Raw genomic sequence first — 27,256 nt, 5'->3', positions numbered from 1 at the left:
CCCGTTTCCTCCAGTCTGGCCCCCGGCTCCCATCAGCAGGCCGCAGGGACTCGCCGGCCTTGCCCTCCCCCCGGGGTACCGGGGCAGCTAGGCCGGGGGGCCCGGCTGGGCGGACACGCAGGTTTTACAGCCAACGCCCCGGGGGGCGAGTCTTCCCCGAGACGCCGCGTCGCAGCCAACGCCTGCTGATACTGCACAGACTTTATGACGGCTTGTGCTGCGGTTGCCGGCGAATCCTACAACAAGCAGAGCGCTCCCGGGGCTGAAGCCTCACGCCCCGCCGGCAACCGCACGGGAGGCCGCGCAGCATCCCCGCCGCCCGCTCGCGCAGACTCCGCCGCCTACGGGAGCGAACTACAACTCCCATCGGACAACGCGAGCCGAGGGGGCGGGCATCCGCCGCGCGTGGGCGGCGCCGACCAATAACGACCGTCGTTACAGCCAACAGTTTCGCCGCGTTTGTAAAAGGCCGCGGCAGGCGAAGAGAGAGGAGGTGAGGGCGGCCATGGGCCTGGGGCCCCGCGGCCGCGGGCGGCGGAGGGAGAGGGGCGCCGCGGGGCAGCTAAGGGGGCCGCGCTGACAGAAGGCGCGCGCGGCGTCGAGCCGGGAATGCAGGCGGAGAGCGTGTCCGAGGAGCGGGGTGCCGGCCCGGCGGGGCCGAGGCCGGGCCTGCTTGGCACCGGAAAGGAGCCGCCGCGCGCGGAGGATGCCGGGAAGCAGGTCTCCGGGAGCTGCGGGGCGGGGCCGGAAGCCGGGGGGCGGGGCCGGAAGCCGGGCGTGCGGGCGCGGGCCGCGGAGGGGCAGTCGCGGGGATGCCCGCTTGTGGGCGTGCCCCCGCCTGGCGCCCGTGCTCGGCGCGGGGACCCGGTAGAGGACCGGCGCCTGGTAGGTGGAGCGGCTGCGTCCGGCCGCGTCAGGCCCCGCGGGGCCGAGCGGGCGGACGGTGCCCACGTGACCGCGGCGACGCGAGGCCGCCCCTGGCCCCCGCGCCCCCCGCGCCCCCCGCGCCCGCCGCGGCCGGCCGGGGCCTGCGGGAACCTGCGCCGCCTCCAGGAAGCCGCCCTGGGTGAGCTGTGCCGCCGCCGCCGCCCGGGCTCAGCTGCAGACCCGCCCAGGACCGACCGCCGCGGGCGGGGTTCAGGCGCAGGCCATTGTCCTAACCTTAGGCCGTGGAGGTAAAGCGGACGGGCGACCCAGCAGCCCCACGGGCCCCCGCGCCGCGCCCCAAGTCCGCGGCTCCGGAGACGCCCTGCGCCTACCGTCTCCTGCCCCTGCGCCCCGGCAGCCCCGGCAGCCCCGGCAGCCCCGGCAGCCCCGCCTGCCTTCCGGGTCGGACCTTGGGGCTTTCTTGCCTGTCGGGTTCTTAGATTCCACGTCTAAGTGAAATCATACGGTTTTGTCTTTCTCCGTCTTACTTAGTTAGCATCGTACCCCTGCGGCCCACCTGCCGATCGCAGTGGCAGGCCCGCCTTCCCCAGGTCTCGGGGATTCCGTGGTTTTCCAGCAGAGAATTCCATGTATAGCCACACACGCTTCTTAAGAACATTCTGTTTATTCCTGAGAGGCCTCTAGAGACCCAGGCAGAGGGAGGCGCAGGCGCCCTGCGGGGAGCTCCATGCAGGACTCGATCCCGGGACCCCGGGGTCACGCCCTGGGCCCAAGGCAGGTGCTCCCACCGCCGAGCCTCCGGGTGCCCCTGCCTCTTGCTTATTTTAAGATAGGATTTGGGATGTTGAAAATTATTTTTGTGTTTTATTTTTCACAAGCTGGCTTTCCATGCTCTGCTCATCTTTTTTTTTTTTTTTTTTTTTTTTTTAGTGGGTTTGTTACTGATTTAAAAAAAAAAAAACCCACACAACTCTTATTTTAGAAAATGAGCTCTTTAGCATTCACGTTTCAAATATTTTCCCTCTATTTTTAATGACAGGTTTTTATCGTATTTAAGGGATCTCTATACCCAATGTGGTGCTCAAACTCAGAATCCCAAGATCAAGAGTCACATGCTCAACTGACTGAGCCAGGCAGGTAGCCCTTTTATTTTGTTTTATTTATTTTTTAAAGATTTTATTTATTTATTCATGACGGAATGAGAGGCAGAGACACAGGCAGAGGGAGAGGGAGGGAAGCAGGCTCCATGCAGGGAGCCCGACGCAGGACTCAATCTCAGGTCTCCTGGATCACACCCTGGGCTGAAGGCAGGCACTAAACCACTGGGCCACCTGGCTACCCTTATTTCATTTTTTTTTTTTTAAGATTTTATTTATTCATGAGAGACACACAGACGCAGGGACACAGGCAGAGGGAGAAGCTCCCACATACAGGGAGCCCAATGTGGGACTCGATCCGGGTCTCCAGATTCATGCTCTGGGCTGAAGGCAGCGCTAAACTGCTGAGCCACCCAGGCTGCCCCGGGAACCCCTTTTAGTAACAGCTTTATTAGGAGCCCCTGGGTGACTCATTCAGTTAAGTGTCCAGCTCTTGGTTTCCACTCAGGTCATGATCTCAGGGTCATGAGATGGAGCCCTGAATTGGGCTCCATGCTTAGCATGGAGAGTCTGCTTGTCCCTCTTCCTCTGTCCCCCCACCCATTCTCTCTCTCTCTCTCAAATAGATAATAAAATCTAAAAAAAAAAAAAAAGCTTTGTTAAATAGAATTCACATAACATAGAATTCACTCCTTTAAACTGTTATTATTCAGTAATTTTTCGTATATTCACAATTTCACAGCCTTTCATCACTTGGAAAGGAAGCTAGCAGTACTAGTACTAGTGCTCACTAGCAGGCACGCATTTCTCCCTTTCTTCCCAGCTCTTGGCAACCACCACTTTCCGTCTCTGCATTTGCCTCTCCTGCGTATTTCATTTAAATGTGATCATACAGTGTGTAGCTTTTTTGTGTCTGGCTTCTTTCACTTAGTGTAATACTTCAGGATTCATATAGCATGTAGCAGAATCTCATCTTGGAGCCAAACTATATTCCACTGTGTGGGTATGCCACGTTGTGTTTGTTCATTCGTCAGTTGATGGACATTGGATTGAGTCCACCTCCTGGCTATTAGGAATACTACTACTATGACATACAAGTACACATTTTTGTATGTTTTCAGTTGCCTTGGTATATGCTCTTGTGAGTCATGTGCTAACTTTAACATTTTGAGGAACCATCAACCATTAGTTTTCCAAAGTGACTCTGCCATTTTACGATACTATCAACTGTGTGAAGGTTCCGGTATTTCAATATCCATGACAACACTTGTTATTGTCTGCCTTTTATAGTCATCTTAGTGGCTATGAAATGGCATCACATTGTGGTTTTGATCTGAAATTTCCTAATTATGTGATGTTGAACAATTTTTCATGTTTATTGGCTGTTTCTTTGGAGAAATACCATTCAGACCCTTTGCCCATTTTTAAATTGGGTTATTTATCTTTTTTTTTTTTTTTTAAGATTTTATTTAAGAGAGAGAAAGAGAGCATAAGCAAGGGGAGGGGCAGAGGGAGAAGGAAAAGCAGACTCCCCCTGAGCAGGGAGCCCTACTTGGGATTTGATCCTTGGAAGCCTGGGATCATGACCTGAGCTGAAGGCAGATTTAACCAACTGAGCCACCCAGGAGCCCCAGGTGTTCAGTGCATTTTGATGCGCGTATATATAGCAAAAGGATTACCACCAAAGTATTAGCTAACACCTTCATCATGTCATATAATTACCGTGTTTTGGTGTGGTGAGAACATTTAATGTCTACTCTCTCAGCAACTTACAGCTATTAGGGAAAGTATGTTAGTAATATAATATACTATAGCGATAATCACCATGTTGCCTAATAGATCCCCAGAGCTTATTCATCTTATAACTGGAAGTTTGCACCTTTAACTGATATCTCCCATTTCTCCCACCCCTCACTCCTTGACAGTCCATTCCATTCTCTGTCTTTATCAGTTTGGCTTTTTAAAATTATATGTATAAGTAAAATCCTACAGTGTTTGTCTTCTCTGTCCACAGTGTCTTTCCCCCCCTTCCCCCCCACATTGTCTTAATTTGCTTTGTAGTAAGTTTTGAAATCAAAAAGTAGGAGTTCTTACATTCTGTTATTCTTTCTCAAGATTGTTTTGGCTCTGCCTTCATTTCTATGTTAATTTTAGGATCACCTTGTCAATTTGCAAAGAAAGGCACCTGGGTGGCTCAGTCAGTTAAGCTTCTGCTTCAGCTCAGGTCATGATCCCAGGGTCCTGAGACTGAGCCCCAAGTCGGGCTCCCTGCTCATCAGGGAATCGACTTCTCCCCGAGCCCCTCCCTCCACTTTGTCTTTCTCTCCCTCTCTCTCAAATAAATAAAATCTTAAAAAAAAAAAAAAGACATCTGGAATTTTGATAGAGATTACATTGTATCTGTAGATCATTTTGGAGAGTAGTACCTTCTTAATAATAGTCTTCTGATCTCCAGACATGAGAGGTCTTTCCATTTTTTATTAGGTCTTTAATTATTATTTAAGATTTTATTCATTTTTTATTTTTAAAATATTTATTTATTTATTTATTTATTTATTTATTTATTTATTTATTTTTTATTTACACAGAGAGGCAGAGACACAGGCTGAGGGAGAAGCACTCTCCATGCAGGGAGCCCGATGTAGGACTCAATCCTGGGTCTCCAGGATCATGCCCTGGGCCGAAGGCAGGGGCTCAACCGCTGAGCCACCCAGGGATCCCAGACTTTATTTATTTTAGAGAGGGAGAGAGAGCATACGCTAGCAAAAGTGGGGGTAAGGGCAGAAGGATGGGGAGAGGGAGACAGAATCTCAAGCAGACTCCTCAGCATGGAACCAGACTTGAGGCTGGGGGCTCAGTCCCAGATCCCCAATGACCTGAGCAGAAACTAAGAGTTGGATGCTTAACCACCTGAGCCACCCAGAAATCATTAGGTCTTTAATTTCTTCCAGTGATGTTTGCAGTTTTCAGTGTACAAGTCCTGCACCACTTTTATTCCTCACTTTGTTTTCATCTTTGGACTTAGTTTATGGTACATTTTTCTATGCAGAAAATTTTCATTTTTATATATCAAATATAACCAGTTTTAATTTTATTTAATTGTTTTTTTGTTTTTAGGTGAGCTCTATGGTCCAGTGTGGGGCTCGAACTCATGATGCTGAGGTTAAGAGTCATGTGCTCTACCAACTGAGCCAGCCAGGCACCCCTCAGTCTTAATTTTAAAATGGTGAAACATGGGCAGCCCCCATGGCGCAGCAGTTTAGCGCCGCCTGCAGCCTGAGGTGTGATCCTGGAGACCCAGGATCGAGTCCCACGTCGGGCTCCCTGCATGGAGCCTGCTTCTCCCTCTGCTTGTGTCTCTGCCCCTCTCTGTCTCTCTCTCTCTCTCTCTCTCTCTCTCTGTGTGTGTCTCTATGAATAAATAAATAAAATCTTTTTAAAAAATGTTTAAATAAATAAAATAAAATGGTGAAATGGGGCAGCCCGGGTGGCTCAGTGGTTTAGCGCTGACTTTGGCCCAGGGCGTGATCCTGGAGACGCAGGATTGAGTCCCTTGTCAGGCTCCCTGCATGGAGCGTGCTTCTCCCTCTGCCTCTGCTCTCTCTCATTAATAAATAAATAAAATCTTAAAAAAAAAATAAAATGGGTGAAACATTTCAATAGTATGTCTCTAAAGAGAAAGATATGGCTAAATAAGCATGTAATATGTTGCTCAGCATCACTATTCATTAGAGAAATGCAAATTAAAAGCACAGCAAGGGACACCTGGGGAGCCCAGTGGTTGAGCATCTGCCTCTGGCTCAGGTTGTAATCCGGGGTCCTGGGATAGAGTCCTGCATTGGGCTCCCTGCATGGAGCCTGCTTCTCCCTCTTCCTATGTCTCTGCCCCTCTCTCTGTGTCTCTCAGGAATAAATGAATAAAATCTTAAAAACAAACAAACAGGGATCCCTGGGTGGCGCAGCGGTTTGGCGCCTGCCTTTGGCCCAGGGCGCGATCCTGGAGACCCGGGATCGAATCCCACATCGGGCTCCCGGTGCGTGGAGCCTGCTTCTCCCTCTGCCTGTGTCTCTGCCTCTCTCTCTCTCTCTGTGACTATCATAAATAAATAAAGATTTAAAAAAATGTAAAACAAACAAACAAACAAACAAACAGCATGTCATGTGAAAGAAGCCAGACACAAAATACCACATATTATATGATTCCATCTATATGAAATGTCCAGAAAAGTTAAATCTATTGAGACAAGAAAACAGAATAGTGATTGGGGATGAGAATGGTAGTTGATTGCAAACGTCTAGTGGATCTTTTCATAAAGGGTGATAGAAGGGTTCTCAAACTGGGTTATAGTGGTGGATGCCTGACTCTATAAATGTAATGACTGTCATTGAATCATATACATAAAGTGGGTGGATTTTATGGTCTGTATTCAATAAAGTTTCTTTCTCTTTTTTTTAAAGATGTTAGTTTTTTATTCACGAGGACACAGAGGCAGAGACAGAGAGGCAGGTTCCCCACGGGCAGCTAGATGTGGGGACTTGATCCCAGGACCTGGGTTAGTCATGCCCTGGGTTGAAGGCAGACGCTTAAAAGCTGAGCCACCCAAGTGCCCCAGTAAAGAGACTTCTTAAGAAAAAAAAAAAAAAAAAACAGCACTGATGTAGTCAAGGGGAAAAATCAGTATTTTGTGGATTTGTCATAATTTAGGCAATGCTCATTCTGATATCCTTAAAAAACATTGTTAAATCCCTTGCCTTTATTCTCTGTTAACAGTACCATTTTTCATACTTGAATGTTTTATCTGCCTGGAATTTATTGGAGTATGTTAAGTGAGAAAGGATGAATTAAAAAAAAAAAAATTAAAAAAAAAAAAAAACCTCCCTGAGCCGAAGACAGACACTCAACCACTGAACCACCCAGGCATCCCAAAATAAATAAAATCTTTAAAAAAAAAAAAATGTACATTTGTAATTTAGAAAGACACTAACAAATTGCCCTCTGCAGAGAATAATCAAAAAAGTAAAAGAGGGGATACCTGGTGGCTCAGTGGTTGAGCATCTGCCTTTTGGCTCAGGGTGTGACCTTGGGGGTCCCCGCAGGGAGCCTGCTTCTCCCTCTGCCTGTGTCTCTGCCTCTCTCTGTGTTTCATGAATAAATAAATAAATCTTTGAAAAAAAAGTCAAAGAAAAAATAAGAGGAAAGAATGGAATTCCTTTGATGATGCTAAAACTATAGCACGTTATGGCTTCGCCACAGTAATTGGCAAACCAGTGCCTCATTAATGAGCAAATTTGTTATTTTCTACTTTAATGCTATGTTAAGTCATCATCATCAATGTAATTTTTAAAATTGATTAATTTTTTAAGCTTTTTCATATATAGGTATTTTATATACATATATATATATATTTTTCTAGTTTGCAAATGAAAAACAACCTAAAGTTCAGAAGTTAAATTTGGTCACAGAGATAATTGGTGGTAAAGGGCAAACTAAACATTTCATCTTTTGACTTTGGAACAACATTCTCTTCTAAGATCCCATGTCTGGCTGAATGAAAATACCTACTAAAGAAGTTTATTGACCTGGAAAGGAAATGCTGCGTAAACAGGCTACTGCCCTAGATCAGGGGGTTTTAATGGATGATTTACCCCACCCCACCCCACCCCCACCCCAGGATATCCAGCAATATATGGAGACATGTTTATTTTTTTTAACACTTTGGGGAGGAAGAGTTGATTGCTACTGGCATCTAGTGGGTAGAGACCGGGGGTGCTACCTAACATTTTACAGTGTATAGGACGGTTCTGCACAACAAAGAATTATCTGTGTCTAAATGTCATTAGTGCCAAAGGTGAAAAAATCCTGCAATAGATCATATTTCACAAAGCTTTATTCACTTAGTGGATACTCAAAAAATATTACAGTTGGGAGATTAATTCATAGGACCAGTGAAAGGGTGAGCATTCTTAGACTTTGCTTGTTTGTACCTTATAATTTGTTGATTAACAAATAGACTATAGAAATTGTGGGTGGAAAAGTTCATCCAGGTAATCCTCTGGGGTCAGGGGACAAGAACAGCAGTAACCGCCTATTTCAACATCACAAGCAGATTACCTTAAAAAATATATTGAACTTTGGGGCACCTGGCTGACTCAGTCTGTAGAGCATGTGACTCTTGATCTTTTGTTTGTTTGTTTGTTTGTTTTACTTGTGATCTTGAGGTTGTGAGACTGAGCCCCATGTTGGGTATAGAGATTACTTAAAAATATAAAATCTTAAAATAAAATCTTTTTTTTTTAAAGCTGAACTTTAGTTAATGAGAGCTGAATTGATGCCTGCAAATTACTTTGAAATCCAATAAAATGTAAGAGGGTTTGATGAATGGAGAAAGGGATAAATAGATATGTAATAAAGTAAATACAGTAAAACGTTAATTGTAGAATGTGGTGAGTGGGTATGTGAAAGTTCACTGTATAATTTTTTTTTTTTAAGATTTTATTTATTCATGAGAGACACAGGCAGAGGGAGAAGCAGGCTCCATGCACGGAGCCCAATGTGGGACTTGATCCCGGGACCCACTGGGCCGAAGGCAGGTGCTCAACCACTGAGCCACCCAGCTGCCCCTGTATAAATATTTTTTTTAATATGTTTGAAAATTGTCATAATATTAGAGGGGAAATCAAAAGAGATTCACCCTCTTATTAAACAGACACGTGAAACCACATTTCTGATTTTGCTGGGTGGCCTCAGGGAAGTTACTTTGTTTTTATGTTGATTTTTTTTTTTTTTAAGATTATTTATTTTAGGGAAAGAGTGAGCATGAGCAGGGGAAGGGGCTGAGGGAGTTGGGAGAGAGCATCTCAAGCAGACTCCTGGCTAAGTGCTGAGATCCCGACTTGAGGCTCCATCCCAGACCCTGAGATCATGTCTTGGGCTGAGTACAAGAGTCAGACACTTAACTGATTGAGCCACCTGTGTACCCCTCAAATTTTTTTTTTCGCATTTTAGGTTTTTTTTTTGTTTTGTTTTGTTTTTTTTTATTTATGATAGTCACAGAGAGAGAGAGAGGCAGAGACACAGGCAGAGGGAGAAGCAGGCTCCATGCACCGGGAGCCTGATGTGGGATTCGATCCCGGGTCTCCAGGATCGCGCCCTGGGCCAAAGGCAGGCGCCAAACCGCTGTGCCACCCAGGGATCCCTTTTTTTTTTTTTTTTTAATATTCTTTATGCCCACTGTGGGGCTCATACTCATGAACCCAAGATCAAGAGTCACACGCTCCACTGACTGAACCACCTACGCGCCACAGGTTACTTAACTTTTTAATTTCTGTAAAGTGTGATGGTTGTTTGGCTCAAATGAAATGCTAGTATTGTGAAGTTCAAATGAAACAACATGAAAGCATTTTGAAAAGCAGAAAGTAGGAGATCCCTGGGTGGCTCAGCGGTTTGGCGCCTGCCTTCGGCCCAGGGTGTGATCCTGGAGTCCCGGGATCAAGTCCCGCGTTGGGCTCCCGATATGGAGCCTGCTTCTCCCTCTGCCTGTGTCTTTGCCCCTCTCTCTCTCTATAACGAATAATAAATAAATCTTTTTTTTTTTTTTTTTTTAAATTTATGATAGTCACACAGAGAGAGAGAGAGAGGCAGAGACACAGGCAGAGGGAGAAGCAGGCTCCATGCACCGGGAGCCCGACGTGGGACTCGATCCCTGGTCTCCAGGATTGCGCCCTGGGCCAAAGGCAGGCGCCAAACCGCTGCGCCACCCAGGGATCCCTAATAAATAAATCTTTAAAAAAAAAAAAAGAAAAGCAGAAAGCACCCTAAGATACAATGCATTACTATTAAGAAGGATGAGCATTTGGCCAATCATATGTCATGGCTCTGGATGTTCGTGACACTCCCCGTGTAATGACATTAGCACTGTTTTGTTTTTTGTTTTTTTCTTAAGATTTTATTTATTCATGAGAGACACAGAGAGGCAGAGACACAGGCAGAGGGAGAAGCAGGGTCCCTGCAGGGACCCCAAAGTGGGACTCAATCCCAGGACTCCAGGATCACGCCCTGGGCCAAAGGCAGGTGCTAAACTGCTGAGGCCCCAGGGATCCTCTGACATCAGCACTGTTTGACCAGCTTTAGGTGGAAGTACAAGACAACTGTTTCCATGACAGTTTCTGTCAAATATTTTTCCAATATCTGTGGAAGACTTAAGATTCCTCTTCTAAGAGGACAGAGTCATGCTATTTTTGTAAATTTAGTGTCTTTTCTTGTCTTCCTTGTAGATTGCCAAGGTCTCCACTGAGGACAGTGGGAATCTCCTTTGACTCTGGAACACTGGGCAGGAGCTTTGCGATTGGCTGCCCAAGAAGGAGGCGGAATGTCTGCATTGTTACACCAGAGAGTTCAAACTTCACAAGACTTTGGGTTAAACAGTATCATTTACTCTGCAAATGATTATGTCTTTGCCCATCCTCTATGATCATCACAAACTAATGAACAACCTCTCGGGTCTTATGAATTCAGGTTATACTGTTTTCCAGATGTGCTGGCGGCTGATTCAGGTAGGATCAGGCTGGGTTTTGTCGGGAATGGTGGAAAGGAAAGAATTCCTCCTTCCCACTCTCCAGTTCTTGTCTGGATGAAACATCTGTGCATGTAAAAATTAGGCTAACTCACTAGGTTGTTGTATTGAGCCAGTGTTGAGCCAAAAAAATGGTTTAGTTATATTATGGTTCTAAAAAGGTGTAATGATTAGAAAAGCAAGATTTCCTTCGCTTTTGTTTGATGGCTTACATGACTGTTCCGTTTGCAGGTGCAATTTGGAAATGGTAGCTAACCTTTTACTTTCTGTACAAAATACCGCAGGTGATTTTACACCGCGCGCGCGTGTGTGTGTGTGTCTGTGTGTCTGTGTGTCGGGATGTATATCCATGCTGATGGGCTGATTGCTTCTTCTAGGGCCTTTGAACAATGGAAGCCAGCTCTCTGAGGACTAAAGTCCCAGCCTTCTTGTCTGATTTGGGGAAGGCCACATTAAGGGGAATCAGAAAGTGTCCCCGATGCGGCACATACAACGGAACCCGGGGCCTGAGCTGCAAGAACAAGACCTGTGGAACCATATTCCGCTGCGGAGCACGGAAGCAGCCTAGTGCGGAAGCTGTCAGAATCATAACGGGCTCCGACCTGCAGGTGTACTCGGTGCGGCAGAGAGACCGGGGCCCGGATCACCGCTGCTTTGTGGAGCTGGGTGTGTCAGAGACGACAATACAGACCGTGGACGGAACAATCATCACTCAGTTGAGCTCTGGACGCTGTTATGTGCCCTCGTGCCTGAAAGCTGCCACCCAGGGGGTAGTGGAAAATCAGTGCCAGCACATCAAGCTGGCGGTGAACTGCCAAGCAGAAGCCACCCCTCTGACCCTGAAGAGCTCGGTCCTGAACGCAATGCAGGCCTCCCCAGAAACCAAGCAGACCATCTGGCAGCTGGCTACGGAACCCACAGGTCCCCTTGTCCAGAGGATTACTAAAAACATTTTGGTGGTGAAATGCAAGGCAAGCCAGAAGCATAGTTTGGGGTATTTGCATACATCCTTTGTGCAGAAAATCAGTGCCAAAAGCTTGCCTGAGCGCCGGTTCTTCTGCTCCTGCCAGGCCGTGAAAGCGCACAAGTCGACCACCTCCAAGGATGAGGTGGCCCAGAGATGTATCCATTTCTTTGCTTGCATCTGTGCCTTTGCCAGTGATGAGACATTGGCTCAGGAATTCTCAGACTTCCTAAATTTTGATTCCAGCGGTAGGTGGTGTGTTGACACAGTTACTCTGTTTTTCTAAAATGGCAATGAAAGAGTTCCACTGATGGCATCTGGAGATTGTCCTAGCAACCTTCAGAAGCAGTTGCTAGATAACTCAAATGAAAAGCATTCCTTCTTTTACTCCCACTCAGCACAGTTGCCTCAAGGTTGGTTGGTTGGTCAGTTGGTCAGTGGGTTGGTTGAAATAGATGCTCAAGAGTCTTGGGCATTTTCTCTGAGACAACGAATCTGGCAAAAGTTAGCAGTTGCTTTGCCTTTTTTTTTTTTTTAACTCTTTCACAGATGCCCTATGTTAATAAAAACAAAGAATAAACAAAAAAACCTTTTATTTTGGGTCGCTTGCTTGTGTCTTAGTTTTAAAGATGAGGAAAGCAAGTACCTGCTAAAACATCTTTCAGGACTGCACAGCAAGTCTTTTCTTGTGGTTATTAACAGTTTTATCTTTTAGATGCTTTTTGTTTTCATTTCTTAATGATTTTTAGTTGGCAGTTCCTAACTTTCTAGTTTTATTTCTCTGTAGTCTTTTATCATGTTAATTATCCTTAAACAAAAACCTATGTCTTGGGGAGTCTTTAAATTAATTAATTTTAAAGCAGGCAATCACTCCATAATTTGTTTTTTATAAATTAATTTTCTCTAGGCAGGGGCCCATACTTACTCTTGGGTGGTATTAATAATTAAGAAATCTATTGTATTTCAGGTCTTAAAGAGGTGATTGTGCCCCAGTTAGGTTGCCATTCAGAATCAACAGTATCAGCTTGTGAGTCTCCTGCCTCTAAGCCAAAGAAGAGGAAAAAGGACGAACTACCTGGTAAGAAGCAGTTCGGTTTGTTTGTGTGATGATGTTGCCTTTAGAGATTGTCTTACTATGTATTATGTGTTTCACTGAATCTTAGAAAATACAGAAATAATTTTTTTTTTTTGAAATAATGTTTCTTAATGTTTGTTTCCTGAAAAAAGTTTTATCCTCTATTGATGATTCTTTGTCGAGCTAAGGTTTGGTTCTTTTGGCCAAGTATAAGGTCCAGCCAGACTCTACCTTTATTATATCGTATGTGTTGTTTATCCCTTAAACATTTGGACTAACCCAACCCCTCAGTCTGGTTTAGGACAGTGTCAGGAAGGTTTCATCCATAGAGTGTTTTTTTAAAATGTGTGACAATAGTTAATTGTATTTTACAAACTAATTTAAGACTGTAGTTTCTTAGCTTCATTTTCAATATGTGGCACATATATATATATTTTCTTTTTTACTGCAAGTGTATTAGTGTCAGTTAAGTAGTCAGATAAGTCAGTATGAAAATACTGTAAATAAGTAAATGAGTAAATAAGTAAATTAGTAAGAAAATACTGCAAATAAGTAAATTAGTAAATTTACTAATTATAATAAATAAGTGTTAAAAGGCCTAGACTCTAAACAAAAGAGAAAAATATTCCAGTTCACAGATGTAGAGTAGGAACCTTTTTGTGGGTAGAGTATTTGTAGAGGTGGGTCAGATGGTCACACACAGGAGTTTTGGTGCGAGGATGTTAGAGAAAGATGAAGAAACAAAGTGACATGGGGATTTGTTTTTAAGGAGTAGGGGATCCCTGGGTGGCGCAGCGGTTTGGTGCCTGCCTTTGGCCCAGGGCGCGATCCTGGAGACCCGGGATCGAATCCCACGTCGGGCTCCCGGTGCATGGAGCCTGCTTCTTCCTCTGCCTGTGTCTCTGCCTCTCTCTCTCTCTCTCTCTCTCTGTGACTATTATAAATAAATAAAAATTAAAAAAAAAAAAAGGAGTAATTCTGACAACAATATAGAGCAGGGATTGTTGTTAAATGTTTACTTATTTATGTTTTCCCAAGTAAAGAAAGTTCTTATCCTTAGTCCTAATTCTAAATAATTTTTTTTTTTTTTTAAAGATTTGTTTTAGAGAGAGAGAGCACACACTCACCCACAGAGGGGCAGAAGGAGAAGGAAAAAAGCAGACTCCCCACTGAGCGTGGAGCCAGCAGCAGGGCTTGTCACAACCGAGACCATGACCGGAGCTGAAACCAAGAGTGGGATGCTTAACCGACTGAGCCACCCAGGCACCCCTCTAAATATTTTATAAGAAAATAATCCTTTCTTTTTAAAGAGTTTATTTATTTATTCATCAGAGACACAGAGAGAGGCAGAGACATAGGCTCCATAGAGGGAGAAGCAGGCTCCATGCAGGGAGCCTGATACGGGACTCGATCCCAGGACCCCAAGGTCATGACTTGAGCCAAAAGCAGACGCTTAACCACTGAGCCAGCAGGCTCCCCAAGAAAATAATCCTGGATACAGGAAAAGCATTTTGTTCACAGGTGTTCATTTTACAGTTATTTGTAACTGGCCATCCACTAGGGATATTCAATAAACCTTGATAAAGTGACTTGATCACTTTATCAGGCAACCATTAAAAACAATTATAAAGAATTATAAAAATTATTGTAAAGAATTATTATAGGGCACCTGGGTGGCTCAGTCAGTTTAGCATCCAGTTCTTGGTTTTGGCTCAGGCGGTGATCTCAGGGCCCTGGGATCGAGCTCCCTGTGAGGCTTTGCACTTGGCTCAGAGTCTTGAGATTCTCTCTCCTTCTCCCTCTACCCCTCCCCCTGCTCTTGCAGAAGTATGTGCGCGCACACACTCTAAAATAAATAAAAGAATTATTATAAAGAAATGTTTAGATAACTCAGGTAAAATACAGAATGCTCCATTAAATTTGATTTTTGTACAAACAATGAATTTTAGTATGTCCCATGCAACATTTGGAACATACTTAGGCTAAAAAAACTATTCATTTATTTGAAATTCAGATTTTTTTTTTTTTTTTTTGCTAAATTTGGCAATCCTGACACAATCACAGTTACTTAAAATCACAAAACCAGCAAAATCAACGGTTTTCGCATGCACACACACATCCACACAATAGTTTACCAGAAAATTGATAGTGATTTTGAGGTGGGGATAGTGATTGAGAGGTGAGGAGCAGTGGGTGAATATTTGTTTCTTCTTTTCACTTCTAGGCCCCCGACCCATACCCCAATTTCCTGTAAAGAGCATATAAAACTGAAAATGTTATGTATAAAGCCTAGTGCTAATTCCTTCTGGAAACTGATGCTAACTTAGAAATTAACAAAGACTTTTTATGTTTTAGACTGTTCAGAATTCGATATTGAATTGATTTCTATTCTGCAGAAATCCTATTAAACACTGTAACGATTTGTGGTTTAGGTGCACAGACGAACAGTTCACTACTGCCTCAGGATGCAGTGAGCAGTAATCTAAGGAAAAGTGGCCTGAAAAAACCTGTGGTTGCTTCTTCATTAAAAAGGCAGGGTGAGTTTGCCTTCCCCAGGGTAGGTTAAAGAGGTGGGAAATCATCCTAAAGAGGCCCAAAACAATATAATCAAAAGAAATGTTGCATGTTATCCCCCAAAGAGTGCCGGGATAAACACTAGCAGGCATTGAGGCTGAGGTCTGTGCTGTTCCACTGATTTGAAATCCTACTCGAAATCAAACTGTATCTTTTAAATAACAAATGCAGCAAAAATGACTTCATGTTTCCACAGCACACATATCTGTATGATATCTTCCTTTTGTTGCTTATAGCCTACATGCTATACCAACTCAGTATGAGCCTGAACGGTGAGGAAGAAACAGATTTTAGAACTATGCAGTGATAAATATTTGTTGAGAAAGACTAATATAATCTGTTCTCCAAAGTCATTTCAGTTTGAGGGCACCTGACTGGCTCCGTCGGTACAGTATGGGACTCTTGATCATGGGGTTGTAAGTTCGAGCCCCACGTTGGACACAGAGATTACTTTAAAAAATAATAAATGGATAATATCAAAGTCAACATGTGTTAAATTTATCACATTCTGAACTTATAAGACAAAATGACTTAATTTGAACATAATATATATTTACTTCTCAGAATAACTAAGCTTGTACATTTGGGGATCAACATTTTCTTAACTCTCAGATATTATAGCTGGGTGATTAAAAACCAGCTTTCATCAGGGTGCCTGGGTGGTTCAGTCGGTTGGGAATTTGCCTTCAGCTCGGGTCATGATCCCAAAGTCCTGGGATGGAGGAGTCCTGAGTCCCTGCTTCTCCCTCTCCCTCTGCTGTTCTCCTGCTTGTGCACATGCTCAGTCTCTCTCTCTCTCTCTCTCAAATAAATAAATAAGATCGTAAAACGAACAAACAACTAGATATTAAGATCAAATCTTAACTAACCAATTAACTAAGAACTTACACATTCCAGGAATAAACGTTTTTGGAATGGCAGGGAGTGTAATAAAAAATACCAGGTAGAAGACATTTTTAAAATATTTAATTTATTCACTTGAGAGAGATAGCGAGCATGAGTAGGGGGAGGGACAGAGTGAGAGGAAGAGGGATAAGCAGACTCCCCCCGCTCAGCAGAGACCCTGGCGTGGGCTCCATCCCAAGACGCTGAGACCATGACCTGAGCTGAAGTCAGAAGCTTAACCCATTGAGCCATCCAGGCACCCCAGTTAGAATATTTTTTTTTAAGGTTTTTATTTATTTATTCATGAGAGACAGAGAGGCAGAGACACAGGCAGAGGGAGAAGCAGGCTCCACGCAGGGAGCCCAACGTGGGACTCGATCCCGGGACCCCAGGAACACGCCCTGAGCCAAAGGCAGACGCTCAACTGCTGAGCCACCCAGGCGTCCCTAGAGTGTGTAACTCTTGATCTCAGGGTTGTGAATTCAAGCCCCATGTCAGATGCAGAGATAACTTAAAAATACAATCTTTAGGAGATGCCTGGGTAGTGTAGTCAGTTAACTGTCTGACTCTTGGTTTCAGCTCAGGCCCTGATCTTTAAGTTGTACGATCAAGCCCCACCTTGGGCTCTGCACTTAGTGTGGAGTCGGCTTGAGGCTTGCTCCCCCTACCCCCTCCCCTCTGCCCATGCTCTCTCTCTCATAAATAAGTAAATCTTAAAAAGAAAAAATTAAAATAAAACCTCTGAAATAAAGTATTTGAAAAAAGTCAACTGCAAATTGAAGAAAGGCCTTATTTAATGGCTACTTTAAAGATAATGATGCCATAGCTACTATTCATTTGAAACTAAAATTGTCATTAGGTAAATGTATATAGTGATAATTTGAATGAAGAGCTATTTTATTCTATTTTATTTTTTCTTTGCACCAAAGGAACTGATGAAAATTTGTTAAAAATATTCTAACTGCAGGATGCCCGGGTGGCTCAGTGGTTTAGCGCCGCCTAAACCTAAATAAAATCTTTTTAAAAATTACTATGGTTAATAATCTTAAACACATTAGCATTTTCACAGCTTTTCCCTTTTTTTCCAAATGTATTCTTAAAAAAAAAAAATCCTAGAATCTTCCATTTCACTTAATGTATCTAAATTCCTTTGAATTTCAACTTTTTGCTCTTTTCCATACAAAATGCTCAGCTTTTTCAAACTCCAGGTAATTGTTGTTTCTGTTAAAAAAAGATAAAAGTCACTGAAAAGTTTTTTGTTTGTTTTTCCTAGCCTGTGGTCAACTGTTAGATGAGGCACAAGTGACCTTATCCTTCCAAGACTGGCTGGCCAGTGTCACAGAACGCATCCATCAAACCATGCACTACCAGTTTGATGGTAAGTACTGGTCACCTGACTTGGCTATTGCTGAAAGGAGGAGAAATCAAAGTAATTGTGTTATAAATGTATTCGTTTTTGTTTTTTTTTTTAAGACTTTATTTATTTATTCATGATAGGGCAGGGGGCAGAGACACAGGCAGAGGGAGAAGCAGGCTCCATCCCGGGAGCCTGACATGGGACTCGATCCCAGGATCCCAGGATCACGTCCTGGGCCAAGGGCAGGTGCTAAACCGCTGAGCCACCCAGGGATCCCCCTGTTTGTTTGTTTGTTTGTTTATTGAGTTTTTAGTTTATTTCCAGCATAGTTAGCATATATGCTATATTAGTTTCAGGTGTACAGTGTAGCAATTCAGTGATTCCACACATGCCCAGAGCTCATCACAGGTGTTCTTCTTAATCCCATCCCCTATTTCCCCCATCCCCTCGCCCCCTCCTCTCTGGTAACCATCTGTTTGTTCTCTAGAGTTGAGAGACTGGTTCTTGGTTTGTCTTTTTTTCCCCTGCTTTGCTCCACTGCTTTGTTTCTTAAATCCCATATGTGAGTGAAGTCATAGGGTATTTGTCTTCTCTGACTGACTTATTTTGCTTAGCATTATGCTCTCCAGCTCCATCCATGTCATTGCAAATGGTAGTTCTATTCTGGGTTTTTTTGTTTGTTTGTTTTAAGATTTATTTATTTAATTTAGGGAGAGAGTGAGAGAGAGAGCAGAGGAGAGGGGCAGAGAGGGACAGAATCTTAAACAGATACCCCACTACGTGTGGATCCCGACAGGAGGCTCAGTCTCAGGACCCCGAGATTGTGACCTGAGCTGAAAACACCTGTTGGACACTCAACTGACTGAGCAACCCAGATACCCCTAGGAGTCACTCTTGACGTTATATCTAGGCGGGTCGTGGTTCTGGATGTTTCCCCTATTGGGGCAAGCATCTTGGGCAGTGTTTTTGTTTGTTTTTGTTTTGTTTTGTTTTTTGTTTTTTTTAAGATTTATCCATTTATTGTAGTGGGGGTTGGGAGCAGAGGGGCAGAAGCAAAGAGAATCCCAAGTAGACTCCCTGCTAAGTGCGGAGCCCGATTTGGGGCTTGATCCCACGACCCTGAGATCACAACCTTGCCAAAACCAAGAGCCAGACACCCAACCAATGCAGCCACCTACATGCCCTGTTTTAAGTAAGCTCTATACCCAATGTGGAGCTTGAACTCATGACTTCAAGATCAGGAGTTACATGCCCTGCCACCTGGGCCAGCCAGGCCCCCTTCTCTTAGATAATTTTTTTTTTTAATTTTTTTATTTATTTGTGATAGTCACAGAGAGAGAGAGAGGCAGAGACACAGGCAGAGGGAGAAGCAGGCCCCATGCACCGGAAGCCCGATGTGGGACTCGATCCTGGGTCTCCAGGATCGCGCCCTGGGCCAAAGGCAGGCGCCAAACCGCTGCGCCACCCAGGGATCCCTCTTAGATAATTTTTAAGGAAAAATCTGAACTCTTCTGAACCCTCCCCTAAACACTCTTTCTCCTGACATTTTGCTGACCCTAGTGTTTTGCAAATTTCTTTAAGGTTTTTGTTAAGTATTTTCAGACATTTTGCCTGCTTTGAGATCATCTTCTGAGAGAAAGGCCAATGCTTATTGGATAAACAGTGTCCTGACTTTGGGGTCTGTGGCACTCATGGCCCAGACCATCTGAGTGGGAGCTTGTGGTTACTTTGCTTGGACATGAATGCATGTAGCAAATGCCTGGGGGCGCTGAACAGGATTGAATCAAGTTTACCTTCTCAACTCAGCATCATTGTTCTCATCTCATTTCATATACTCTTTAAAGGGAAAATTCTGGGCTGTGGTGGTGTTTATGAAACTGGGAATTTGAAAAGTTATCTTTGGGGGCACCTGGGTGGCTCAGTGGTTAAGTATCTACCTTCAGCTCTTCCGGGATCGAGTCCCACATCGGGCTCCCTGCATGGAGCCTGCTTCTCCCTCTGCCTGTGTCTCTGCCTGTCTCTCTCTCTCTCTGTGTCTCTCATGAATAAATAAATAAATTATTTTATTTTGTTTTTTAAGATTTTATTTCTTTATTCATGAGAGACATAGGAGGGGGGCCAGAGACACAGGCAGAGGGAGAAGCAGGCTCCGTGCAGGGAGCCTGACATGGGACTCAATCTCGGGTCTCCAGGATCACGGCCTGGGCTGAAGCCTGCGCTAAACTGCTGAACTGCCCAAGTAAATTCTTTTTTTTTTTTTTAAAAAGAAAAGTTATCTTTGGTGGACGACAAGGGTCTGTGAGGGATCAAGAGTAGGGCAGGTGACAGTGCTTGACTCATAAAGGCCAATCAAAACCACCTTTTTGTCTCGGTATAAAGCAGCCTAAGGGACATTTGTAGTTATTACTGCCACCCAATTCCATTTCTTCCACTTCTCCCTATGTGTCAGAAAGCCCACTGAGTTTCTCTAAGTGAGTTTCTTCTTATTTGCTGTAGGCAAACCAGAGCCACTGGTGTTTCACATTCCTCAGACCTTTTTTGAAGCCCTGCAACAAAGAATATCTATAGGAAGTGCAAAGAAACGGCTTCCCAACTCCACCACAGGTATGGGATTTTTCTCTTTGGAATTAGTGATAGATGTCTTGACCTTAAAGAATTATGTTTAGAAAAACTGTGGAATTTTCAGGATTAGGACTTCAAGTCACATGCTCAGAGCATGAAGATATAGCCAGCCGGCTCTTAGGGTAATGATCACCCTCCCCCAAGGCCCCATACTTACTCCAATAAGAGGTAATAGAAAGATTCAGAAAGCCCCAACTTTGTATAAGAACAGTAAAGTGCAGTAAGAGTGCCCACCAGGAAGTTTGATATTTTTTAGATATTTTTACCCATTTCAACAAAAGCGTCTTTTGGGCTGGCCTCTTGGGAGCATATTATAGTATGTATCAAAAACAGAAACTTGTTTTTCATGATTCCCTATTTTTGATGGACGATTTTATTTTTAGAGTAATTCTTAGGCTTGAAACCCTTTATAATTATATTATTAGGGTGCACAGTTCTTGGTTTTCTATTACATCTTCTACTAGAAATTTCAAGATACTTCTTAGGTAGTGTAAAGAAATAAGGGAGAGAAAAAGAGGAAGAAAGGACGGCTCAGTGGTAAGTAGCCTAAGAGGAGCTACAGCTGGGAATCAATGCTGTTTCTTTAGTTAATAGTTATTTGATGATATAATAAGGACTGTTTGAGGTTTAAATGTATCTCTGAGTAGTACAAGCTGTGAATCACTGTTTAGGGCCTTAAACATATTTGTCGTCACAGCTTAACTGAGGCAGCGTTGATCCGTTTTTTTCTTTTAAGATTTTATTTATTTATTCATGAGAGACAGAGAAAGAGAGGCAGAGACCCAGGCAGAGGGAGAAGCAGGCTCCGTGCAGGGAGCCCGATGCAGGACTCGATCCCGGGTCTCCAGGATCACGCCCTGGGCCAAAGGTGGCGCTAAACCGCTGAGCCACCGGGGCTGCCCTATTCTTTCTTTTACATTAAACTTTAGGCCTCCTAATACATTAACTTTAACCCAGATCTCTGCTATTTTTGCCAGCCCTTTGGTGAAACCCCTTTATTATCCTGTAGGCAAGGTAGTAGATTGGCAACCACGCTAATGGGCTTAAAATCCGTGTAATCCTTTTAAGAATTATAATTTGACCTCTGATATAACTAAAGTTGTAAGAGGTCGTAAGAAGCTATTTTATAATGGAGTCCTGTGTGTATGGTTGTACCAAGCAAAGAAGTAAGTTTCTAAGGTACAAAAATAAAGAGCATCTCAAGCATCAGAAACTTTAGTTAGTAGAAATCCATATCATTTATTACATTTCACCAAACCTATTATAGATTTGCCTCTAGAATTTCTTTTTAAAAGTGCTGAGATTCTGAAGGACAGGATAGCACTGCACTGAGCCCTCTAGAAACTGGATAACAAATACAATGAAAGAGAATGCTATGTTTTGGTAGTCTAATCTTGTTCCCTTTTTACATTGAAGCTTTTGTTCGGAAAGATGCCTTGCCACTGGGAACCTTTTCCAAGTATACCTGGCATATCACTAATATCCTGCAAGTTAAACAAATCTTAGATACCCCAGAGGTAAGAGGGTATTTCTACAATAGTAGGAGGGCAAAGAGGGGAAGAGAGAGAAGCAAGTGCAGGAAGTCTGTTCGTACCAGTTTTCTGAGTCCTTGAGTTATAGACACCAAAGGGAATTCCTTTCTTTCATACTAAGAGATTATTCAGAAATACTTATTGCTGTGTGGTTCTGTGATTTTAATGGGTTTTCCCTAGTGCTTGAAAAGGTATCTTAAATTGGAGTATCCTTTTCCTTTGCCTTTGGGATCAGAAAACAGATCACTTTTCTCATGAATTAAATAATGAACCCCTTCTAGCTATGGTGAGCCCTAGATTAGCTGACAGTAAGCTTAAAAGTATATAAATAATTTGAGATGATACACTATTTGTGAAGTCGGTGAACTCAGCACAATTAAATGCTTCTCCGCAAACTGCAACGTAGTTCTCATTAGAGAAATGACCCCTAATTAGTTTGCATTCTTTTTTGGAAGGGAAATACTAGACAGTTTTAAACCTTATATTTTTCAACCGGATCCTGAAAATTGGAGGTTTTTCCCTTCTTACAATAAAAGAATATTGTAGAAAACTCATCATAGTGTGATTTGATACATTAAGATGAGCTTAAATGCAAGGCATTTGTTACTTTCAGAAAAAGAAAAAGCTATTTGGTAGCTGTGGAACTTACATGTGAACCCTAGAAAAGGCCTGTGTTAGCACTAAAGACCCTTGAGGAGCTTCTTTAAATATCAGACGTCACAGAGACAGCTTCTGGCCTGGAGCAAGTGTTCAGGGCGGGACCGTTAAGTGAGGGAAGGGGCTGATACTAGGAACCCTAGAATGTTGGTCTGCGGGGCACTACGACTGCATCCCCTCATTCAGACTTACAGCCATGCGTTGGTAGGAACTGTATGTTGCAGATGAGAAACGGGCCGTGAGCAGCTCACCCTGCAGTTCAGTGGCAAAGACCAGCTCCAGTTGTGTCTGGCTCAGTCCCAAGGACGGCGTGAAGCATACAAGTGTGAGGTCAGCTGTAGGCGCGGTCAGTGGAGTCTTTAAGACAGTGATGCTAGCAGAGCGGCCGGGGAAGGAATGAAGCTGGTCTGAGAGCAGGTCTCTGCCCGCAGCCCTCACGTAGCCATGAAGACATTAGGGCTTCAGTTCATCTACACTTTGGCTGGGGTTCAAATTAAAGTTCCAGAGGAAAAATGGAAGCCATGAGCGATGTAAAGGAGAAAAGGCAGATGTGTTGACAGCATTGACTTGAAAATACAAGAGGAAGTTTTAGTTAATTAGAGTGTACTTAACAAAAAAGAATAAGTGAAAGATCTGTTGTCATCCAAATATTTGTCTACTTTGAGTTTTCCCTTTCTCACCTTTCTTGGTGTTGTCTCCATGTCCAGATGCCCTTGGAAATCACTCGAAGTTTTATCCAGAACCGGGATGGGACGTATGAGCTGTTTAAATGCCCTAAAGTAGAAGTAGAGAGCATAGCAGAAACCTATGGTCGTATAGAAAAACAACCCGTGCTGCGACCCTTAGAACTAAAAACTTTTCTCAAAGTTGGTAAGTGAATTGTGTTTTCGATAGCACATCTTCCTCGAAGAGTTAGCTGTGTGCACTGCACTGTCCTACACTTTGGATCTTTTTTTTTTTTTTTTTTTTTTAAATTTTATTTATTTATGATAGGCACACAGTGAGAGAGAGAGAAGCAGAGACATAGGCAGAGGGAGAAGCAGGCTCCATGCACCGGGAGCCCGACGTGGGATTCGATCCCGGGTCTCCAGGATCGCGCCCCGGGCCAAAGGCAGGCGCCAAACCGCTGCGCCACCCAGGGATCCCTACACTTTGGATCTTGACTGTAAACAAAGCAGACACATTCATTCATCTTGGACAGGCCACCATGGAATAAAGTGTTGTGTTCCTTTTGAAACAGTACTTTCAAAACGAAATTACCAGGGTGCCTGGGGGGCTCAGTTGCTTAGGCGTCTGACTCTTGATTTCAGCTCAGGTCATGATCTCAGGGTCATGAGATTGGGCCCCGGTGTCGGGCTCTCTGCTGGGTGTGGAGCCTGCTTGGGATTCTCTGTCTCCCTCCGCCCCTCCTCACACACCTTCTGCTTGCACACAGGCGCTCTCTTTCTCTCTCTCTCTCCAAAAAATTAATTAATTAATTAGAATCACAGAGGGCATCTAGCTGGCTCATTTGGTGGAGCACATGACTTGATCTCAGAGTTGTAACTTTGAGCCCATGTTGGGTGTAAAGCTTGTAACATATATTCATCATAGAGAAAGCATAGATTTCATTGTAAAGCATAAAGGAGAGAAATCAACCACCTATAATCCCATGCACCAGGGAAGACATCATTGCTAAGACTCTGGTATATACCCTTTCAGACTCTCTTCTGTGCCTGAAGAGTTTATAAAACATGAGATCATACTTTTTTTTTTTTTTTTTTAAGGATTTTATTTATCTGATAGCACAAGCGGGGGGGTGGGGGGTAGCATGCCTAGGGAGAAGCTAACTCCCCGCTGAGCAATGAGCCCAACACAGGGGTCGATCCCAGGACCCTGGGATCGTGACCTGAACCAAAGGCAGACGCTTAACCCACTGAGCCCCCAGGTGCTCCAGGATCATACTTTTTTTGACATAAAAATATATCATGGACAGCTTTCCATGTCTGTCTTCAACGTTATTTTTTAACTTTTTTTGTTATAAAACATATATAAACATTTTTTTAAAGTGTGTATCTGGTTTTCAGGCATTAAGTACATTTACATTGTACAACCATCAGTCACCTCCCTCCATCTCCAAAACTTTTTTTCTTCCTCCACTGAAACTGTACCCATTGAACAGTAACTCCCTAGTCTTACCCTGCCCCTGGCCCCAGGCCACCACCATTCTACTTCCTGTACCTCATGTAGGTGGAATCACACAGGACACACAGGATTTGTCTTTTCTCTGACTGGCTTATTTCACGCAGCATAACACTGCATGTGTCATTTCTTTCTTTCTTTCTTTTTTTTTTTTTTTTTTAAGGCAAGCACTATACTCAGCACGGGGCTTGAACTCAGGAACCCGAGATCGGGATTCGCACACCTTACTGACTGAGCCAGCCAGGTGCCCCATAGTTTTGAAGGCTCTACTGTTTTATTTTTAATTCTGCTAATGTTTTATATGTTTTCAAAAGCATTCTTTAACCTGAGTTTTTCATGTTTAAATCCTTGATTCTCTGGAATTTACTTTTTTTAAATAAAGATTTATTTATATAAGAGGGAGAGAGAGAGAAACAGAGCAGGGACAGAGGCAGAGGGAAACGGAGACAAGTAGACTCTGCACTGAGTGGGAAGCCTGATATGGGGCTCGATCCCAGAACCCTGAGATCAGAGTTTGAGCTGAAATTAAGAGTCAGATGCTTAACCAACTGAGTCACCCAGGCACTCTTGGAATTTATTTTGATATAAGGTATAAGATATGATTCTGATGTATACCATTTATTATAAGAAACTCTTGTATTTCTTTTACTAATTAAAAATGCCACCTTGGGGGCGCCTGGCTGGCTTAGTTGGTAGAACTTGCAATCCGTGATCTTGGGGTTGTGAGTTCAAGTCCGATGCTGGGTATAGAGATTACTTAAATAAACTTTTTTTTTTTTTTATGGTGAAAAAATTTATATTTAGATTTATAGCCGGCTGGACTCAGTTTAGATGATCCCAGTCTGATCAAGGTGTTGACCTTGGCCACATCAATGTCATAGAGCTTCTTCACAGCGTGTTTGATCTGGTGCTTATTGGCCTTGACGTCCACAGTGAACACAAGTGTGTTGTCTTCTATTTTCTTCATGGCTGACTCCGTAATTAAGGGGAACTTGATGGTATAGTGATCAAGCTTGTTTCTCCTGGGGGCGCTCTTTCGAGGATATCTGGGCTGCCTTCGGAGACGCAGGGTCTTGGGTCGTTCGAATGTAGGTGACGAATGTAGGTGATGTAGGTGACATGCGGATCTTCTTTTTTTTTTTTGTGACTGTGCACACCTTTCAGCACCGCTTTCTTAGCTTTCAAAGCCTTTGCTTTGGCTTCGGTTTTTGGAGGGGCAGGGGCTTCCTTCTTTGCCTTCGGCACCATCTTCGTGAATAGTTAAATAAACTTAATAAAATAAAAATGCCACCTTAGGGCAGCCCGGTGACTCAGCAGTTTAGCACCGCCTTCAGCCCAGGGTGTGATCCTGGAGTCCTGGGATTGAGTCCTACGTCGGGCTCCCTGCATGGAGCCTGCTTCTCCCCCTGCCTGTGTTTCTGCCTCCCTCTCTCTCTGTCTCTCATGAATAAATAAATCTTAAAAAAAAAAAAAAATGCCACCTTAACCTTATACTAAATTCCTGTCTCTAAGTGTGTGTTCACTTAGGATCTTTCTGTTTTGTTCTTTTCATCTGCCAAGACCTATGCCAGTACCACATGCCTTTGGTTATTATGGATTTATAATATGTTTTAGAACCATATAGATTTTTTCTTTAAAGATTTTATTTATTTATCCATGAGAGACCCAGAGAGAGGGAGGCAGAGACACTCCACAGGGAGCCCGATGTGGGACTTGATCCCAGGACCCCGAGGTCATGCCCTGAGCCAAAGGCAGATGCTTAACCACTGAACAACCCAGGCGTCCCAGAACCATGTAGAATTTAATTCTGTTTCTTTCAGGTTTCCTTGAAACTTGACCTTTTCTTGCTAGTCTCCCTTTTAATCTCATTCAGCTATCTCTTCTTCTCAATCTGGGCTCTCCTTAGCATTCTTTTGGCTGTTTTACCAGAAAGACTAGGTCTTATTTCATTTGGAGCTGCCAGACAGTTCCCTGAAATCTTCTTTTGGGTAGATAGATCAGTAATTGCTTTTCCCTTCCCTTGATTTTTCTTGTTTTTCCCTTTGTTTCTCTCTTATTTTAATTTTTAAAAATTTTTTTCTTCCTGAACACAGTAACACTGGCCAGCCTCAAGTTTTGGAATGGTACTAATCATTGTTTTTGTTTTGTTTTTTTGTTTTTGGTCTTCAGGCAACACTTCCCCAGATCAAAAGGAGCCAACACCTTTCATCATCGAGTGGATCCCAGATATCCTTCCTCAATCCAAGATTGGTGAGCTGCGCATTAAATTTGAGTATGGTCACCACCGGAATGGGCACGTGGCGGAGTACCAAGACCAGCGGCCGCCGCTGGACCAGCCCTTGGAACTGGCCCCTCTGACCACCATCACTTTCCCTTGAGGCAAAACAAAACAGTCTTTTGCTGCTGAATTTGCACATCCCCACCCCTTGACAATTTTAAATACTAGTTAGGCATTTAGATGGCCCTGCTCCTTAGTGAACTGCTCTTAGCTAAGATGCAATTTCTCGGAGCATTCAAGTGGTTTCTGTTGAAGAACTCTTCTTGTAAATGGCCTTTTTGGTGCTGCTGTGTATAGTTTTCATCATAAATTGGGTGATATTCCTGGCTAGAAGTTTTAAAGGAACTAAAAGGAAACCAGCTCACTTTCCTTCTGAAAGGACTCCCGTTTAGAGTTTGCTTCAACCTTTTTCTAACGCTCTAAGAAGTTAGCAGCACTCCGCCTTAACCCCAACAGTGTTGGAAGGTAATAATACCCTGGTTGGGGCAGAATGTTAAGGACCATCCTGACAGTTCCAGTCATGCCCTTTTATTCTGTTCTCAAATAAAGCACAGTGTCACTAGTTTTTCCAAA

General features: G+C 43.7%; 1 protein-coding gene across 19 annotated transcripts; it reads left to right on the top strand.

Moving 5' to 3' along the window:
• Positions 1-27,256, top strand: CUNH2orf42 (chromosome unknown C2orf42 homolog). 19 transcript variants are annotated; one of them, XM_072746109.1, is made up of 11 exons: positions 425-493; positions 1,928-2,021; positions 10,260-10,538; positions 10,936-11,770; positions 12,490-12,600; positions 15,030-15,134; positions 17,330-17,434; positions 19,910-20,017; positions 21,452-21,552; positions 22,932-23,094; positions 26,575-27,256. In XM_072746109.1, the coding sequence occupies exons 4-11, from the start codon at positions 10,948-10,950 to the stop codon at positions 26,781-26,783; spliced, it is 1,725 nt and encodes a 574-aa protein (XP_072602210.1). In that variant the 5' UTR covers positions 425-493; positions 1,928-2,021; positions 10,260-10,538; positions 10,936-10,947; the 3' UTR covers positions 26,784-27,256. The 19 variants fall into 19 exon arrangements, with proteins under 19 accessions (XP_025873574.1, XP_072602215.1, XP_072602210.1 ...); XM_072746112.1 differs by having other exon boundaries at positions 444-493; positions 1,928-2,025; XM_072746110.1 differs by lacking the exon at positions 425-493 and adding an exon at positions 587-720.

Source organism: Vulpes vulpes, unplaced genomic scaffold, assembly GCF_048418805.1.
Source record: "Vulpes vulpes isolate BD-2025 unplaced genomic scaffold, VulVul3 u000000657, whole genome shotgun sequence".
Taxonomy (NCBI): Eukaryota; Metazoa; Chordata; class Mammalia; order Carnivora; family Canidae; genus Vulpes; species Vulpes vulpes.
Note: the sequence above shows the minus strand (reverse complement) of the source record. Positions and strands in the feature narration are given on the sequence as shown.

What these genes read in the sequence shown, in the direction of transcription:
- CUNH2orf42 (XM_026017789.2), top strand. Translation starts at nt 10,948, where the DNA reads ATGGAAGCCAGCTCTCTGAGGACTAAAGTCCCAGCCTTCTTGTCTGAT. An exon ending in GAAAAAGGACGAACTACCTG is followed by an intron (nt 12,601 to 15,029) that starts GTAAGAAGCAGT and finishes TTTGTGGTTTAG; the next exon opens with GTGCACAGACGAACAGTTCA. An exon ending in AAATCTTAGATACCCCAGAG is followed by an intron (nt 21,553 to 22,931) that starts GTAAGAGGGTAT and finishes CTCCATGTCCAG; the next exon opens with ATGCCCTTGGAAATCACTCG.